General features: G+C 34.7%; 3 protein-coding genes across 5 annotated transcripts in view; all 3 read right to left on the bottom strand.

Annotated features, from left to right (window-relative positions):
* Positions 1 to 636: 636 nt before the first annotated feature.
* LOC136837964 (uncharacterized) lies at positions 637 to 1,116 on the bottom strand. Its single transcript, XM_067102836.1, has one exon. It carries the CDS (start codon positions 1,114 to 1,116, stop codon positions 637 to 639), a length of 480 nt encoding a protein of 159 aa, XP_066958937.1.
* Positions 1,117 to 1,262: 146 nt separating this feature from the next.
* On the bottom strand, positions 1,263 to 1,604 carry LOC136837955 (uncharacterized). The gene has a single exon (XM_067102826.1). The coding sequence runs from the start codon at positions 1,602 to 1,604 to the stop codon at positions 1,263 to 1,265; it is 342 nt and encodes a 113-aa protein (XP_066958927.1).
* Positions 1,605 to 2,968: 1,364 nt separating this feature from the next.
* Positions 2,969 to 19,189, bottom strand: part of SAK (Sak kinase) — a 138,459-nt gene continuing 122,238 nt past the window's right edge. The window contains exons 11-13 of one of the 3 annotated variants that reach the window (XM_067099435.1): positions 13,555 to 13,767; positions 11,141 to 11,305; positions 2,969 to 5,365 (exon numbers count right to left, since the gene is read on the bottom strand). In XM_067099435.1, the coding sequence (XP_066955536.1) occupies positions 5,123 to 5,365; positions 11,141 to 11,305; positions 13,555 to 13,767 (621 nt within the window). In that variant the 3' untranslated portion in view covers positions 2,969 to 5,122. The remainder of the gene's footprint in view (positions 5,366 to 11,140; positions 11,306 to 13,554; positions 13,768 to 19,189) is intronic. The other 2 variants (XM_067099452.1, XM_067099442.1) reach the window with 2 other exon arrangements.

Genomic DNA, 19,189 nt, shown 5'->3' with positions numbered 1-19,189 from the left:
TTCTCTTAATCTCTCATCCAGTATCCTCTCTAAAACTTTCAATCCATGCTCTGTTAGTTTAATTTGTCTGTAGTTACCACACTCCATGACATCTCCCTTCTGCTTGTATATACAGTAAACCCCCCGTATTTGCGTTCTCATGGTTCGCGGACTCACGCATTCGCGGGTTTCTCTGTGGAACATATCTAGCCATCATTCGTGGAAAATTCGCCCATTCGTGGTATTTTTCACTGAGAAATATTCACTAATTACTGTATTTTCATGAATAAATGCACTTTTTGTGATAAAACTATTAAAATACTCAGGTATAAGCATTTTTACAGGGTTTTTCTTGGTTTAAGCTATCAAAATGGGCAGTTCTAAGTGTTTTTAGAGGGGTTTTAAGCATTCACGGATTTGACCTATTCGCGGGGGTGTGTGGGACGCATCCCCCGCGAATACGGGGGTTTCACTGTATATACCATTAGACTCTCCTCCCAGTCCCTTGGCATTTCTTCCTCTTCCCATATAGCTTTTAATAAATCCAGCGTCCATTTCTCCCCCTCTGTATATAGTAATTTGATAATTTCAATTTGGAACTCTGATGGACCTGGTGCCTTTCTATTCTTCATTTTACTTAATGCTCTCTTCACTTCTCTATCCTGTATCTCCATCACCGTTCCCTCCAACCTCTGTGCTTCCCCCCATCTCCTCATTCTCATTTTCAATATTTAAAAGTTGTTCAAAATACTTTCTCCATCTCTTCTTAATGTCTTCATCCCTATACAGTATATTTCCATCTCTATCCTTGATGACACCCAGTTTACCCAAATCCTCTCTCTGCCTTTTCCTCAAGTTTGAAATCTTATAGATATCATTTTCTCCTTCTCTTGTTCCTAGTCTTTCATTCATCTGCTCTGCTGCCCTTCCAATAGCCATACCTACCCTCCTCCTTGCATCAATTTCCTCTTCTCTGTACAGTTCCTCTGCACCCTGTGCATGCCTTACTTTCCAGTCCTTATATGCTCTTGATTTTCTTTTAATTGATTCTTGCACCTCTCCATTCCACCACCACTTTTCTCCTCTCGACACTCCATATCCGCTGTTCTTCCACCAGTTCCTCTGCTTCTCCCACATTTATTTCTCTCATGTCTGCCCATATATTTTCAACTCTCTTACCCTGTCCAACTTCTATGTTCCCCTTTCCTGCCATCTCTCTCTCTCTTTGTCCTCCTAAATTGCTCCCCCTTTTCTCCTTTAAGTTCCCAAATCTTAATTCTTGATCACCTCTTTCTCTTTTTGGGTTTCCTCCCTCTCATTTTCAAATCCATCACCACCAACCTATGTTGTTTAACACATGCTTCTTCCAAGTTCACTTTGCAGTTTGTCACATTGCCTTTGTCGGCTCCTCTAACCAGGATGTGATCTATTTGGCTTTGCACTCCTCCACTTTCATACATTATCAAGTACTTATCCAACTTCTGAAACCATATGTTCATACACGCCAATGCAAAACTCTGAGCCATCTCCAATATATAATCCACATCTTCATTTCTAATTCCAAACCCATGGCCTCCGTGTACCTCCTCATACCCATCTCTTCTCTTTCCCAGCGTGCCATTCATGTTGTGGTTAACAATTATAGCCTCAGAGAGAGGATTTCCAAAGGTCACTGTCAGTTGTCATCAACCCCCTGTTGGCTTTCCATCATGTCCTTTTATCAGTTCACTGGGTAAAGTTTGTGGCATGTAACAAGTTGTGTTTGCTTCTTCCTTTCTCTACAGACTAAGAAACTCTCATGGCTATCAATGGATACCTTGCTTACCTTTATCATTGGTCTTTAGTCAGCAGGATCATGTTTAGGAAATGAATGGAGTCTTTCCAATCTCATGTCACTTCAGCATGTTTATTCCCAAAGTTCCTGTGAAGTCTTTTAGTTTGGATTTGTCCTTGGTCCTACACTTCCTGACCATGTGTGTGTTGTTGTTGTTGTTGTTTTTTTTTTTTTTTGAGAAATGTCTCTCTGCATCTTGATGCTCAGAATAAGTGTCTTTCCTTTGCCCCAGATTTTGTAGCCAGGATTCCAGTCTTTTAAGTAGGGGCCAGTTTTTGTGTGTGTGGGTAAGCTATCCCTGCACTACCACCATCTTCCAAGGGGGATAATCTTGTGAGGTGACTTCATGCCTGCTTGCAGTGCACGGCATCATTCTTTCCCTCTTTCTCTCATCTTTTCCTATAAGTTCCCAACTTTGTCCTGTCTCCAAGAACTCCATCTCATACTGGCTTTGGCAGGTTTTCATGGAACAGACACGTTGCGCTGTCAAAGAACCTTCCAAAGTTTTATCTTCATGATGGTTAGTCACCCAGTAGACTTTGGACATCTATTTATTGGGTAAAAGTTTGCACCATTTATCATATTCATAATTTCATTCCTTGGGAAATAGGTGACTACCTGAAATTATAAGTTGGTACATTTTAGTTGCAAAAAGGCTTATACAATACCAGATGAAAAAATCAAGTTGAAGTTAATAAATATGCTAGTTTAAAAACATTGAATTAAAAAAATTTCCTTAAAAAGAATATAATATAAATTTGCTTATACCATGAAATAGTTGAATAAATTCCACTCCCTGATTTAATTTTTTTATTTTGGGTAAATTGATAATTGCAGTAAAACAAGACAAACATGCAAAATTACTTGCCACTGACAAGCTCTTAGCTTCAACTTGCTTAGCAATGGTATTGTTTAGACCAATATTGTTTATAGTAAAGATGTCATTGTAGTTTTATTTTTTTTTTTGGCAATTATTAAGTCTGTAGTATGCATTGTTACACTTGAAAGTATTTATTTCTAGTGATGTTTTGTGCACAATGGTTTTTTTAACATATTTAGCTGTAACTGGTTACAAAGATATGTGGACTGGTCCACAACTTGCATATAAAAATTTTTAAGAGCAACAGAAAACTAGGATGGATCAACAGACACAAAGTGTATTGTTTCATTTATTTTTCAACTGATGTCGTGAACAGTACTATGAGGTACATATTTCAATAGAGGCTTGCAGAATAAGATTTTTGTAATTTTTTCTTTTTTAACTTTACTTTCAAAGATAGATCCACATATTACGAACTTGCCGCACACATAATGGAGTACTTCATAATCACAAATTAACCTTTCTTATTTGGAAAATTGCATATTACAAGTTTTTTTATGATGAAAAAGATTGTGAAAATTATAAAACAGGTACTTCAGCTGACCACCAAATGCAAAGGAAGGTGAGCAGAGAATGATATTTGCGGCAGGTAAAATAAGGTTGGTTTACATAGACAAAAAGCCTTAATGATGATTTTGTATCTTCTAATTCAATGTATTAAATGGCAAACATTCAGGTTCTGGTGATGTCAATTGACATGATATTCCCAGCTGTTGAGATTCTGATAAAGCCAGATTCATTGGCAGAAAACTTTAGGTTAATGCCAAATTTAATATTGTTTATTGTTTCCCCATTTTAAATATATTACAAGTATTTTCCTAAAAAATCACACTATAACCCACGAAAAATATATTTACAGTGAATAATAAAAGAAACAGATTGTGGCAAATCAATGACTGATGGTCAGCAATGCAGTTTTTTGTGATCTGGAATCCCAGAGGGTTAATATAAAAGTTGATATAATTAACAGTTATGGAAAAACTTCAGCATTTATTATCACTATGTACAGAGAAAGTAAAGCTGGGCCTATTTCCTATACCTAGAACAAGTCAATAAATGAAATTCATGTTAATTTGAGAAGCACTGAAATATCTTTCAGAATACATGTTGTAGGGTAATTGAAAACATTTTCTTTAGAAATAACCAATAAAATATTAACATGCAGCACTGCCTCTTACAATGAATATTTGTATGCTCTGTAATACATCGTAAACATCTCTGGTGCCTAAGTTCAAACCTATTACACAAACAGAATGGAAGACTAAAGTGAGCATCTTGATAAAAGTCATAAAGTAAAAATATTAAGACATTTTGCCTATTGCAAATGTCAGATTTATTAAGGTAGGGTAACATAATAACCAAAGGCTTAAAGTATAATGGGAAGACTGCATATTAGTCAAAGCTAGAGAATAGCTATATTATAAAAATTTGCACTTCACTAGATATGAAGGAAGCAAGACCTTTATTATATATTAATACATCAGTATTATCTCAAATATATTTGATAAAATCTTTCAGTAATAAAAACAAAGGAAGACAAGATTTACCAAATTAAAAAAATAGTTTCATACCTAAAATATTTTTCAAGATAATCTATAAAATACAAAAATTGTTTGGTGATCTGTGGTTAACTTTAAAAAGTCATGTGATTTCATAGAAAAATTACAAATATCACGTGACGTGCTGTATGTTACCAAAATAATCTCCATATATAATACACATGGTGGTATTTCAAGCATTCCAACATTCTCCTGCAACTTTTACCATGAAGCAAATAGCTAAAGTGAGCATTCCATCATTCTCCTGCATCTTTTACCAAGAAGCATATAGCTAAAGTCTAAGTCATAAAAGAAAAATACAGTCAACATGCAAATGTAATTTCCATAAAATGGAAGTGAACAGTGAGATGAAGTGACAAAGTAAAGTACTACAGTACTCAGTAACATTTCTGAATACATAAGTAGTAAATACACACACAAAAAAAAAAAAAAATAATAATAATAATTAAAATAGAAAATTATGTAACCCAAGGTATATAGTTTCCATGACATTATTAGCTATAACCTTTGTAAAGGAACTTTGAGAAATTTACCATTATTATAAGCATAATTTGAAATAACTAAAATTGACAGCTTTTATATTCAGATCACTGTCACCCACCAACATATTTTGTCAACTTCATACTTGATTTTCAAAGTATTTTATATCATCCAGTTAGGCCTGTGATCTTCAGGATTACAACAATACAACTGTACTTTTCACTGAGCAACACAATTTAAAATATTTCATCCATAATGTTCATCATTATGGTGCGTCTCCAGTTTTATGCATTCCTTTATGTCCAGCTTACCCATTCTGTTTAAAAATATTGCCCAGAAAATCCCACCCAACATTTCTGCTTGATTCCCATTTTATAATATCATAAGAAATCATCTAAGACCAACACGATGGGATGAAGAAGAGGCCACTATTGACTGTGAAGATCGAGCCAATGATCCAAGTATTATCTTCATTTGAGCCAATTTTTGCTGCAAAATCAAAGGTAATTTGTCACTACTTGAATACATTCTAGTGACTCTTGTTTCATCTGTAAAGATCACCTTGGGGTCATTACTACTTACAAGAATTTGAGTACCATCCAAATATTCAACAGATATTTCTCCATTTGAGCCCTGAAAATAAAATAAATACTAATAGAAAAAAAAAAAAAATTTGACAGTGAACACTAACATATCAGTTTATACATGACTGAAACTTGAATCATGGACTTTAAATGAAGTGAGTTACCTATTCTCATCTAATATCGAGAGTCTCATGAACTTTAAATGAAGTGTTACCTAATCAAGAATAAATATTGGCATGAAAAATTGAAGTGTTACCTAATCAAGAATAAATATTGGCATGAAATTTTTCACCTTATGATTCAATACAATTTCAAAAAATTAAATATCTGACTAACTGGAGATTTCAGTTCATGTTGTTGCACAATTCTGGAGGTATTATTCCCTTCCCCTCTTTTTATTTTTTTAACAAAGCTATATACAGCATGCATAAAATTTTAAACAGAAAATGTTCCACAAATACAAATGCTACCAAATAGAGAAGAAAATATCTGTGCAGTTTCAGTTATGCTACTATAGCCAATTCACTTAAGGTAGATTCTTGGGCCTACGAGACGTTTGTTTGGCGGCCTCTGATTGGCTGATACTGGGAGGTAGGCGACTCGCTCACTGTCTCATTTTTACGTATGTAGCTCAGAAAACTAGCAATATGTTTATATATTTCTTCATTTATCTCACGTTTTGAACAAGATAGGAAAGTTTTGGTCATACCATAGGATTCCGTATTAATTGTAAAACTAAATATGATTTCCTGAAACCAATAAGAGAAAACACAAAGGAATTACGAGTAAAAGTGAAGAGAGAAGCATTCAATTCTTTATACCTGTTTTTACTTATCATCGGATTTTGCATCATTCATGTGATCAAGATAAAATAAAACTTGTGTTTTCATACAATAAATTCACCCTGAATACTCTGGTGCTTTCAGATTTTAGATGCGTGTGATATGTGAAGAGAAAATGAAGAATATGTCTTATTATGTTGCATCCATTCTTGACGCAGTTTGCTTATGTTGCATCCATTCTTGACGCAGTTTGCCAAGAGATGGGGATAATGATCTGCACGACACTGCGTTGGTCGTCTCAGCCGTTGACAGTTGCCAATTAGCAATTTGAGAAGTTTGCAGTTTCGGCAATATTTGCTGTATTATTGTCATTACATTTTCTGTAAATGCATCGAATTCCCATTATGACTGTCGAACATTTTCACTCCAGTATTATACTGTATATATCTGTATGTCTGGACATATCTTTAAAAAAAAAAAAAAAAAAAATGGATGCATCGGGATGAGCTGGCTTCAATTTAGACATCGCAAACAGATTTTACCGTAAGAAATAAAAAATGTACTTTCGTTCATTGAATGAACATATGAAAAATAAGCTTTTGATGTTACTGACCAGAGAAATAAGCGGCCATAATAACGAACTCATCATTATGTAGGCCTGTTATTTATCATGTAGTCTACAGTATGTATGCAACTTTCTAGACTAAACTGAAGTCAACACATCCAGATGCATCCATCTGATTATTTATTTATTTATTTTTTTTTTTTTGTATCAGATATGTCCAGACATACAGGCATATACAGTGAAAATGTCCTCCTAAAAGAGTTGCCTACCAAGGCTAAAGAGTCTCTTCTACCCTAACTCGTGTAGGCAGGGATGTCACACCCTGTAGTGAATTTTGCTAAGAAAAGCCACATTAACCCACTACCCAAAACATAAAAAAGAAAAAGTTTCTTAGTATCCGCTGATAGTATAAAGGTGTACTTGTAGCAATTATTCATCCCCCAAGAAACTGTTGCTAAAATAAGATCACTTAATGTCCAAGAAACTTGTGGACAGCCTCTACATAAATACTGAGCATAAGAACTATGAATAACCCCCAAATGGTAACTTGCCTAGTTTAACACTTCAGATTACAACATACTGTAGTATCGGGGACAAAATTAGTTATGTGCTGGTGGTGACAACATAGTATCAGGGACAATATTAGTTATGTGCTGGTCACTGAAATGATTACACTGTACCAATAGATTACTGTAGTTCTACCCAATTACCTTGTGAAGGTTCTTCCCTGTGTGGACTGACATATTACAGTTATTAAAAGCAATTCTGTTACATCTGCCTTTTTGTAACTGAATACAGGTACCATATCTAGTTAGAAATATACATGGTGGATTTATGATGGCTCAGTTGCCACGAGGGAAACAATTACACAAGTTGAGGTCATGAGTGCAAATGACAAGGTGTAAACATTCTTAGCTGGGTTACAGTATTACATAAGTCAGGGCATATGGGCCAAAACACATTGGCCTGCACAGTTTTGTAAAGTGTAACTGCTGTCTGCATGTCTAAAGTGGTAATTGATGCAGCATCTGCCAAAAATCTCTTATGAGATGCATCACTGGAAAATCTTCATATAAGTTGTCTTAATGATGTTATCTCCTGAAAAACTTAGTGATGGATGGAAGCTACTGACAAAGCAGTCTGTCCCATCTTGGGAGCTCTCCCAGTAGATCTGAGAGAAGATCATTATTGATGGATGACAACATCTGTCCAGACTATTGGAAGATTATGACTTGTCAATTAGAAATCTAGTTGGACTAAAAAGAAAGGTGTAACGGCATTATCATAACGATATCTTCCACTGTTCTAAACAGTATATATCTTCACCAGATTCACTAGCTATAGTAACTGAGAGGGTCTGCCATGCACCTGGGTACCAAAATATTTTCATATCAAACATGTTCTGGTTTTTCAAAACAAACAGGTACAACTGTGTTAACTAACATTAACTGCATTAAGTCATGGAAGAATGTCTTGCACAGATATCTATGAACATCAGCCCACTCTCAAGTTAGAGGATCCAAAAAGCCTGTATCATCTTTCCATTGAGACCCTTTGAGTTCTCCGAGTTCTTAGCTGAGCAAGAAGAGGACCATGACGGATAAGATGTTATAATCCTCAACTAAATCAACATTACAAAGGCCTGACTACCAAAAATAAACCATGAGTATCTGCAAAAGAAGACCCCAAACAAGCACTTGTGGGATCCAGAAGTGCAAGCCTTCAGCTTTTATGGCCTGAATGGCTGAAGAAATATGAGCACACAGAAATGATTCTATGGGCAGTTAAAAGCACCTAATGGTGTCCTTCCTAAAATCTCAAAATCTTTCATAAAAGGATGTAAAGGAACATTAATCTGGCCTTGTTGCATCACTTCAAAAACATTTTTTGCCTAAATATTACCTAACAATGTTGTTTCAACATCTGTTAATAACCCAATACAGTAGAACCCCGGGCCTCGATGCTAATCCATTCCAGAAGCAGCGTCGAGATGTGACTTAGTTGAGGTCCGAATTGATTTTTTCAATAAGAAGTGAAAATGGATTAATCTGTTCTTGACCACATGTTATTACCCTAACTTTGCCTTTTTATACAAAACATTATGTATAAATTACAATTTAAATAAGTTCAGAGCTTAATAACATACTGTATTAGATGCACTTTTTTATTTTTAAATGTATGCTGTATAAAAAAAAACTGCCATAAGTCCAATGCGGCCATATTAGGCTATCGATGGGAGACTGAGCGCCGTAGGCTAGGCTAGGCTGGGTATTAAAAGAAGTTGTTGCTAATAATAAAACATTAAAAAACAAGCCTAATTTTTGAAAGTAAATTTATATAATACTGAAAACAAGCCAAATTATGTCTTATCACAAACTTAGGAAAAATTGCTTAGATATGAGTGGATGTAAACAAACCATTACGCAGCCATAGTGGCCTGTCGCAGTAACATAAACATTGTTTACGTATTTACGGTATATTTCGCACAGAGTGTACTGGAATACTGTACATATATTACCCTCACAATAAGGTACACAATCCTTTATTCAAAATCTTTGGGGCCAGACGTGTGTCAGCTTTTGGAATTGTTCGGATTTTGGAACTGTGGGGTCAGGAGCATAAGCAAACATCACTATTGCATTAAAAACATTATTTTTCCTTTCATGTTTTTTCATAATAATTATTTATTCACTATCGTTATTATTTATATTAATATACTATTAAATGAATGTGAGATAATTCAGCTCATCAATAATAAAATAGTGGGACAATTAAGACCTTAAATACAACAACACATTTTTTCAACAAAAACATTCTGTAAAATGTAAAAATATACATGTTCAAAATAATAGTAATTCAACTTGTAAATTTTAACGATAACTAAGACTATAAAATACATTTCATCATACTGTATTGATCTTTGGAGAGGGCTGTTCTTTATTGTTACTTATCGTTGTCATCAGTTTGCAGTTGTAAATCTGAGAATGGTCCGGGAACAGGATTCATAATTGATGACGCATCATTATGACAGACTGTGTGGAATTTTTCATACCACTATTAAAGTTAAAATTATTGTTAAATTCTTGTTTTCACAAAAAAATAATTATATAAAGCAAATTATTGAGTAATTTTTGCCATCAGCTGTCAAATAACCACTACCATGGCAACATTCAAACTTAGGGCCATACACACAATTTGTGATCGAAATGTCTAAAAACAGAACAGAAGTAGAGGGCTGTCATTGGCTAAAGCTCACTTAGGCAACCAGCCAGCCAATTAGGTTTTAGCTGTATTCTGAGAAAGAACGTATTATGCATGTGAAGCTGTCGATGACGTAAGTGGGTGTTTTCATACAATGTAGTTTTTAATAGTGTATGTGTTTTACTGATTACATGAAGAATAGAATGAATTCCTTCTCACTGCTTTGAGTGAAAAATTGTTGGTTCACACAGTGTGTGCATATTACTATTACCTGTTGGTTAGAGACTTAAATTAGCCGTCTCTTTTCCTGAGAGAGAGAGAGAGAGAGAGAGAGTTCGTCTCTTTAATCTCTTGAGGAATGTTAATCTATTTCTGTTTCCACTTGACTGACAACAAAATTTGCTTTTTTTTTTTTTTTGTCTTCCAAAGATGTATTACCTGTACTGTACATTTTTAAAACATTATGAACACACGCAGTGTGCACATGCTCTAATACCCATTGGTTAAAGACTCTCAAATTAGCAGTATCTTTTCCTGAGAGAGAGAGAGAGAGAGAGAGAGAGAGAGAGAGAGAGAGAGAGAGAGAGAGAGAGAGAGAGAGAGAGAGAGAGAGAGAGAGAGAGAGAGAGAGAGAGAGAGAGAGAATTATTAGGACTCTAAGGCTTGGCAGATGTTTTTTTTTGTTAATCTTGGGATTGTGTACCTTATTAAATTTCATGCACAGGATCATACATTCTTCCCTACTAAATCACTTTAAAATTTCTTTCTATATGCAAGGGTGCGTATCTTCTACAATGGCAAATATGGTACTGCCTCTGAAACACTATCACTTTGTTTACAAATATCACGTGGTTTATTGGGTTGGATTCTGATTTTTTGTTTGAGCTCCAAAGCAAAATTTACTAGAAATTTTGTGTCAAAATCCAATTATGTCGAGTTCTGGTACAGTCAAGGACTGGGGTTCTACTGTGCTAGGCTAATCAAAGAATTACCAACACCAAAATAACAAGATGAACAGACAATTCAGAGAAATCTGAGATTAAAAATGTGTATAGAAAATATATCACTAGTAACAAATGAGAAAATTATTTGTACTTGACTCAAATATTAGAAAATTTATTTCTTAGCATTGTGTAAGCCACTCACTCTCATAATCACTGTTCATCCAAATGGCCACAAGTGATATTCCTATTACTGTATAGTCATTTCATACTTGCAGGATTAAAGTAGAGTATTTTTATGATCATCTCCAATAACTGCTAAAAAAGTACTTTACCTGAGTAGCCCAGCCAATATCTTGAATGAAAACCCTAGGGCCTGTGTTTTTGAGTACCACATTTTGAGGAATGTTTGTATTGTATTCAGGAACATTACTTTTTGCTCTCTGAGCATAACTTCCTCCAGTCTGGATGCTGGCAACTGACTCTTGAAATGATCCAATCTGTGAAAATTTTACAAATTTAATAAATGGAAGGCTGCATTAATGGTAAGTCAAATGATAAGAATTTTTTTGATCTCTGAACCCCCTGTGGGAGGTAATACCATCAGTGCACCATAGGCATTACTTAAAGTTCTTTGTAGCATTCTTTGGTCCCTACCTGCAACCTCTTTCATGCCTTTTTCTCTACCTCCGTTCATATTAACTTTCTTCCATCTGACTTACCACCAGTAACAACTGTTTCAGTGCAACTGCAATGTTTTCCTACTGTCACACATTTCAAACCTTCTTGCTGTCAATTTCCCATTCAGCTCTGAATGACCTCATAGGTCCCAGTGCTTGGTCTTTGGTCTAAATTCTATAATCCAGTCCAATCCTAAAAAATACCTAAGACTGGAGGATTAATACAGTTGCAAGTTACCTCATTATCTTTATTATTCCATTAAGTTGGATACTACACTTTACAGTCCCTGACTGATGACATTTCAGAAAATTGACTAAAAAAATATTGACAATCAACTTTAAAACTGAAATATCAAGGTACATACTCCATGCTTATAACTGTGTATGTAAAATTTAATTTTGGAAATGTAAGTCAGCTGTTCATATTAGTTTCCATGAATCAAGGACTATGGGTCTGAAAATATTATCAAATTGACACAAAAGCAGTCATTTACTTTGTTACCATTAATCATGTATATCCTTCACTATCCTGCAAAAAATGTAGTATTTTTGAAAAATTATACTTTGATATGATTCAATATAGAACAATCTATTACATATTGTAGCTGTATAAGACCTAAACAAAATTCCTGGTTTGCTTAGGCTTAAATGTCTTAACAGCGTTCATGCTCCCTTTGGGTCCATTTGATATCCTGGTGATCTGAAGTAACTATAAATTTTTTAGCAAATGTTACATCTGAAATCTATTAAACATGCTTCATTTCTTTACAGCCAGGGATAGACTACTGTACACCACTGAGATAATTTTCAAACCATGCATAGTTTTATAAGGCTGGTTAGTATGAAATGTCAAAAAATAAAGATATAAATGAGCTTTGAAGGATTCTAATACCATTTATCATGATCATATAATTTATTCAAAACAGATCAATTTTGAATAAATTATTTATATATCTGCAATCCTATCATAAAAGAAGGTGAGCTGTGAACTTCACTGATGTAAGATGAGTGAATCTCAGTGAAAAAACTCCCTAGCTGGTGGTTTTTGATATGCACCTGAAAATCAGTAAAAAAAAAAAAAAAAAAAAAAAAAAAAAAAAAAAAAAAAGTGAAGGAACATATTTTAATATTGACAGTTTGCATTTCTGGTAAAGTTTAATGTGTCTAACTGTAATGTTTTGAATAAATTCTGATATACACTATTTCTTTTTATACCCTTTTTATAATATTTAAAATTTTCAAAATAAATTGTACACAGTGAATTTAAATATATAATTTTTATATGCCATAAACATGACAAGCAAGACTAGCCTATTCTGATTTCACATTGGAACTGAAAACATGGGGCAAATAATTCATTGAGAGATGAGCAAGGAAAGAAGAGAATTTAAAGAGAATAAAATGCCACTTGTTGCATGTGCGGTTAAGAGGAAAAATGCTTTCCATGTGAAAGGGATCCAACATTAAATTATCTTGCTAGTCCTAAAAAGTTCCATATTTCCTCCTTCAGTGGTATAATCTCAATACTAATAAATGTGGGAAAAAACTTGGTTGGTAATCCTGTCTCTTGTCTATGTACTGGAATGCATAAGATATATTTTACTAACACTGTTAAGATGTCTTATATAAATACCACTCTATTTCAAGTTGCAATTATGGTCTAAAAGTAAAAATAAAATTGTCTAGTTAAGTTTGCCCAACAATGAGGACTAAGAAATAAAATAAAAGGACACATCATCTAGCTGACACTAACATCATAAGCCAGGAAGGGAATGGGCAATGTGTATGTAATTATTACTCAAGGTAACCATTTCTCAAGCATTTAAGAGGAATTAAAATAAGTTTGCTTATTATATGGCCAAGTACTGCACAAGATAGTGGAAATAACAATATGAAATAAAAACAAAGATTTTATTTGGAGACTCATAATACAAATTATACTATATCCTCTACACAAAAACTGTAAAATAAATCATACAAAAATCTGTATCCCTTTTCAAAAAGCAAAATATACTATGAAATTTATAAAAATTAAAATAGAAACATTTAACCAGCTAAAAAAGCTTTACCTGTTCAACAGCCCTTGCAGGAGACTGAAATGACTGCATGGAAAGAGGAATGTTTTCTTTGTCATCACCTGGTTGAGAGTTCCCTCGAGCAGATGTAGGAGGGGTTACTATGCCAGGAGGTTTACGCCCCATTATTACAGGAAAACAGTTCAAGCCTGTCTTCTCCATAACTTCTGTTAGAACCCTCTCGATGTACAGACAATGATCACGAACCTATTAAAACAATATGAAGTCATCAAATGGTGACGTAATTTCCATTAAAGATATGTATAAAAAATACAGGTTATATATTCCCATAACCCTCCAAACAAATATGCTAAGTCAATAAGAAATTTTTACCAAAAATTTATGCAGTGTTGCACTACACCTATCTGTAAAATTCTTGAACAAATTTTAATAATACAGTACTGTGCCTAGTTCATATTTCACTTTACAGTACCATAAAAACGACTATACTACTTGGTACTGTAAAACACTTTACATATGTAAAGCCTTAAGTTTATACTGTCCTTTGCAGTGGTATTTTTATTTTGTTTTCTGCTTCTAGAACATCAAAATTTATTAAAACTTGTTGCATTTTTCTCCCACTCTAAACTTGGCAGTGTACATTGTTGTCCCTTTATAACAAAGCGCTGAATAAACCATTTAACCTAAAAACAGATAACACTATTACTGTATTCCTAACAGTAGCTGATAGAACCAAGAAGCAAAGTGGTGCACCACTGGCAGATTCTCTTGAATGATATTTATTCATGCTGCACTGGACACTACATTTTCCACTGTACGTATTATAAATGTGTGTATTGTACACTAACTAGCCAATATATATCACTGAAGACCCCACAATGGAAGTGCAGAAAAAGGTGATTACTGAATTTTCTTAGTGAATAAATTCTACAATGTGATGACTGAATACTCTGATTTCATTAGATCTATTTACGTAAAATCACCATGAAACTCATGCTTTGGGGGTTGATTAGAAAACTGATGGACAGACTTTTCTGCAGTACTGGTAATGAATGTTGTAATTTATTCTGTTATGTCCCCTAATGCATATGCATATAGGGAAATTTCTCTTGCATGTAGTTTATATAATTTCCAGTCAGCATAATGGAGATTAAAGTGTGAAGTACATGTGGTTATGATGGTTTATAACATGTTATCAATACGGTGCCGGAAAGTAATCACTGCTATACAGACCATCACTAAAGATTATCTGCAGCTTCTCTTCTGTCGCTTGAACATTGTTTTGTGCCTTTCACTTTCACTTTCAGTATATTACTTTTATACTCTCCCCACCAAAGTATCCAGCTTGAGCTTGTCACATTTTTCACTGTTTACTAAAAAACATACAGGCAGTTCCCGGTTATCGGTGATCTGGTTTTACGGCGCTTGTCTAGTGACAACGATAACTGGATTTTCAGTACTGACATGTGCCAATCTCCAGTTATCAGCGCTGATCCCCACTTATTGGCGGTGCCGATCCCCGGTTATCACCGCCTATAACCAGATATCAGAGCCAATAACCAGGGATCGGCACTATTATCTGCAATTTTCGGCTACTGACACTCTGTTGGGAATGGAACCCCCGCCAATAACCGGGGACTGCCTGTATTGTTTGGATAAATGGGACTCGGCTGTGAAAAGATGTTAAAATATAGTACTATTACTAATCCAGCAATTGTTAATCTGACTATAATTTCTGCTGGTGCAATTTCAAATTTCCCAGGTCAAAACACCAATCTGCCACTACTGTTCGTTGGCACTACAGTAAACCCCCCATATTCGCAGAGGATGTGTACCAACACTCCCCCCCCCCGCCAACGAATACTTAGAACCCTTCTAAAAACACTTAGAACTGCCTATTTTGATAGTTCAAACACACAAAAAGAAACTAAAAATGCTTATACAGGTATTATCCTACTTACGATGGGGTTAGGTTCCAAAAAAACCCATTGTTTGTTGGAAAAAACATATCTTGATTATAGCCTAGCCTACACTAGGGTATTCGGTACCATGTATACATATATGGTAGCCTATCCTACACTATAAAGTATAAAGTATAATTATTAATATCAGCTAATCTTGGAGGTTCATGCAGAGTGACTTATGATAATTCAATACAAAGAGAAATTGAATAACAAACAAGAATTAGCTTAGCCTAAACTACGGTATATCGTATACATATACGGCAGCCTAGCCTACATTATACTGTACTCTGTATTCACATATCAAATTATACAAACATCAACATAACGAATATGCATCTTTTCCATGGATCCTTTACAATGTTATGCCTTAATTCACTGTATCTAATAATATTGAATATATTTTTATATTGCTTTTTTATTGTAAATTGCAATCATAGTGATCGATGTTTTGGTTTGGAAATCGATTATGTGGTAAGTTTATTTCGCTTTATTTAACTCAGCTCAGAGCACTTTTCTTGCTTCTAGTTAGCTGACATGAATCTCTAGATACTTTATTTATATGGGGCATGGTTATTTTTTGTTATACAAAGTGTTTTTAAGTTGAAATATACCTTAAATGTCTCGTTGTGAAATTAACTTAGCTATTTTTTTTTGTTAACAGGTGACATTGGCTGTTTGGGGGCATTTGTTTTGTGTAAAAAAAAATCAAGATTCCGTTCGCTATTTTCACTTTATGTATTTATCGTTTATTGGCATAAAAATAGCAATAATGTGTTCTTTCATGCCCAGTAGTTTTTTATTAAAATACTTTCTCTCCAATTTTAATTACGGTCGAGTTTCATCCATGTTGCCGATGCATGATAATTTATAGTCACTAGCAGCTTGAACATTGTTTTCTCAGCTTCAGCTACAACTTGCAGCTTAAATTTAGCAGTATATTTCCTTGCCGATCTTTTATCCATACTGAATAAGGGTGTAATGTAAAAATATATCAGTCCTATTTTACTTAACTTCATTTAACTACGGTAATTGTGTATTACCATACGACGGTTGAAATGTAAGCAAAACGGCTGTTGTTATCCAATTCGGTGATAAGCAAAACAACAGTTTCTTGGTCGGCTGTTTATGGCTGTAAGCATTTATGCAAGAGTACAGTAAACCCCCCGTATTCGCGTTCTCATGATTCATGGACTCACGCATTCGCGGGTTTCTCTGTGGAACATATCTAGCCATTATTCGCAGAAAATTCGCCCATTCGCAGTATTTTTCACTAAGAAATATTCACTAATTATTGTATTTTCATATAATTTTCATGAATAAATGCACTTTTTGTGATAAAACTATTAAAATACTCAGGTATATGCATTTTTACAGGGTTTTTCTGTGTTTAAACTATCAAAATGGGCAGTTCTAAGTGTTTTAGAGGGGTTTTAAGTATTTGCGGATTTTTGCTATTTGTGGGGGGGTGTGGGACACATCCCCTGCGAATATGGGGGGTTCACTGTATAACGTTACTAAAATACTTTCATCATTCTCTTTTACTTTTTTACCTAAAAGATGGGATAAGGAGATGGAGGAAAAGAAGTTGGTCTATTGTAATTTGGTCTCTCGCTGCCTGACTGTACGCTGCTGCCTGCGCCCGCACGAAATTTAAAAATATTTTCTGAATACAGTATTGTCATATCGGTATTAATTGCTTGCCCCACTGCAAAATCGAATTATCGTAAGGCGAATTATCGTAACTCGAGCACTATCTGAGTACAGGCAGTCCCTGGTTATAAGCAGGGTTCTGTTCCCGACAGCGTGACGATAACCAAAAATCCCCAACAACCGAAAATTGGTGATAATAGTGCCGATCCTCGGTTATTGTTGCCGGTATCTGGTTATCGGTGCCGATAACCGGGGATCAGCGCTGATAACCAAGAATCGGTGTAAAAATCCGGTTATCGTCGTTGCTAGACAAGCACCGTAAAATCAGAATGCCGATAACCGGGGACTGCCTATATTTTAATAATTTCATCACAAAAAGTGCATTTAGTCATGAAAATGAGATGAAAATACAATAATTAGTGAATATTTCTCAGTGAAAAATATTGTGAATGGGCGAATTTTCAGCAAATAATGCGTATATATATTCCATAGAGAAGTCCGCGAATAGGTGAGTCCGCGAATCGTGAGACCGCAAATACGGGGGGTTTACTGTACTTATGTGCGTGCATACGTACATAAGTACCCTACACACACAGTTGAGTTTATCTTTTGAGTTGTAAAAACATTAAAAAATGCAGTAAAAATATAAATGAGAATAGTGTAAAATACTGTATAAATAAGAAAGTCATAAGAGTAACACGAAATAAAACAAGCTGTAGCAAGTTCTCGGATGCCAGCGAATGAGTTTGTGCATTTGTACATATCCTACTCACATGATTGTGTTTATCTTTTGGGTTGTAAAAATAAAAAATGAGAAAACACAGTAAAAATATAAATGACAATAGCATAAAGTTAAATAAAAAAAATCATAAGTATAACACAAACCAAAACAAGCTGTAGCAGGTTCTCTGACGCCAGAGAATGAGTGCACGTTGTACGTATCCTACACACGATTGCGTTTATATTCTTGGTTTTAAAAATAAAAATGAGAAAATGCAGTAAATCTATACATGAGAATAGCATAAAATACAAAAAAAATCATGTGTAACAACATAAACCAAAGCAAGTTCTCTGAATCTAGCAAATGAGTTTCTGCATTCGTATGTACCCTACACACACAATTACGTTTACTTTTTGGGTTGTTAAAATTTAAAATGAAAAAATACATAAAAATACAAATGAGAATAGGGTAAAATGTATATTAAACAAATCATAAGCGTAAGAATATGAATCAAAACAAGCTGTAGCAAGTTCTCTGACGCCAGCAAATGAGTTTGTGAATTTGTATGTACCCTATGCACGACTGCATTTATCTTTTGGGTTGTAGAAAAAATAAAAGAAAATACAGTAAAAAAATATATGAGAATAGCATAATTTATATAAAAATCATAAGCGTAACAACACAAAACTGGTGCAAGTTTTTCAGCACCAGCAACTGAGTTTGTGTGTGCATACATACCCTACATGCACGATTGCGGTTATCTTTTGGGTTGTAAAAATAAAATAAAAATCAGAAAATACAGTAAATAATAAATGAGAAGAGCATAAAATATAAACAGAAAAATCATAAGTGTAACATCACGAACCAAAACAAGCTGTAGTAAGTTCTCTGACACTAGCGAATGAGTTTGTGTGTTTGTATGCACCCTATGCACACAATTGCAGTCATCTTTTGGGTTTTAAAAATAACAAGCAAATATGTGCCGAAGTTTCTGTATGAAACTTTCAGCCACGGCCCATGAAACTCTTAGCTGCAGCCCATGAAACTCAGCCCCGGTCCAGTGGTGGCCTCAGCCACAGCTCCTGATACTCTTAGCCAAGGCCCATGAAACTCCGCCACGGTCCGATGGTGGCTTGTGTTGTTGGTACCTACAGTATAATGGTGCAAGTATGATTATGGCTAACTTTAACCTTAAATAAAATAAAAAATACTGAGGCTAGAGGGCTGCAATTTGGTATGTTTGATGATTGGATGGTGGATGATCAACATATCTATTTGCAGCCCTCTAGCCTCAGTAGTTTTTAGATTTGAGGGCACACAGAAAAAGTGCGAA

The sequence above is a fragment of the Macrobrachium rosenbergii genome, chromosome 4 (genome assembly GCF_040412425.1).
Source record: "Macrobrachium rosenbergii isolate ZJJX-2024 chromosome 4, ASM4041242v1, whole genome shotgun sequence".
Lineage (NCBI taxonomy): Eukaryota > Metazoa > Arthropoda > Malacostraca > Decapoda > Palaemonidae > Macrobrachium > Macrobrachium rosenbergii.
Note: the sequence above shows the minus strand (reverse complement) of the source record. Positions and strands in the feature narration are given on the sequence as shown.

Coding starts and splice junctions, on each gene's coding strand:
- LOC136837964 (XM_067102836.1), bottom strand. CDS start 1,116: ATGTGGGAGAAGCAGAGGAACTGGTGGAAGAACAGCGGATATGGAGTG.
- LOC136837955 (XM_067102826.1), bottom strand. CDS start 1,604: ATGAATGGCACGCTGGGAAAGAGAAGAGATGGGTATGAGGAGGTACAC.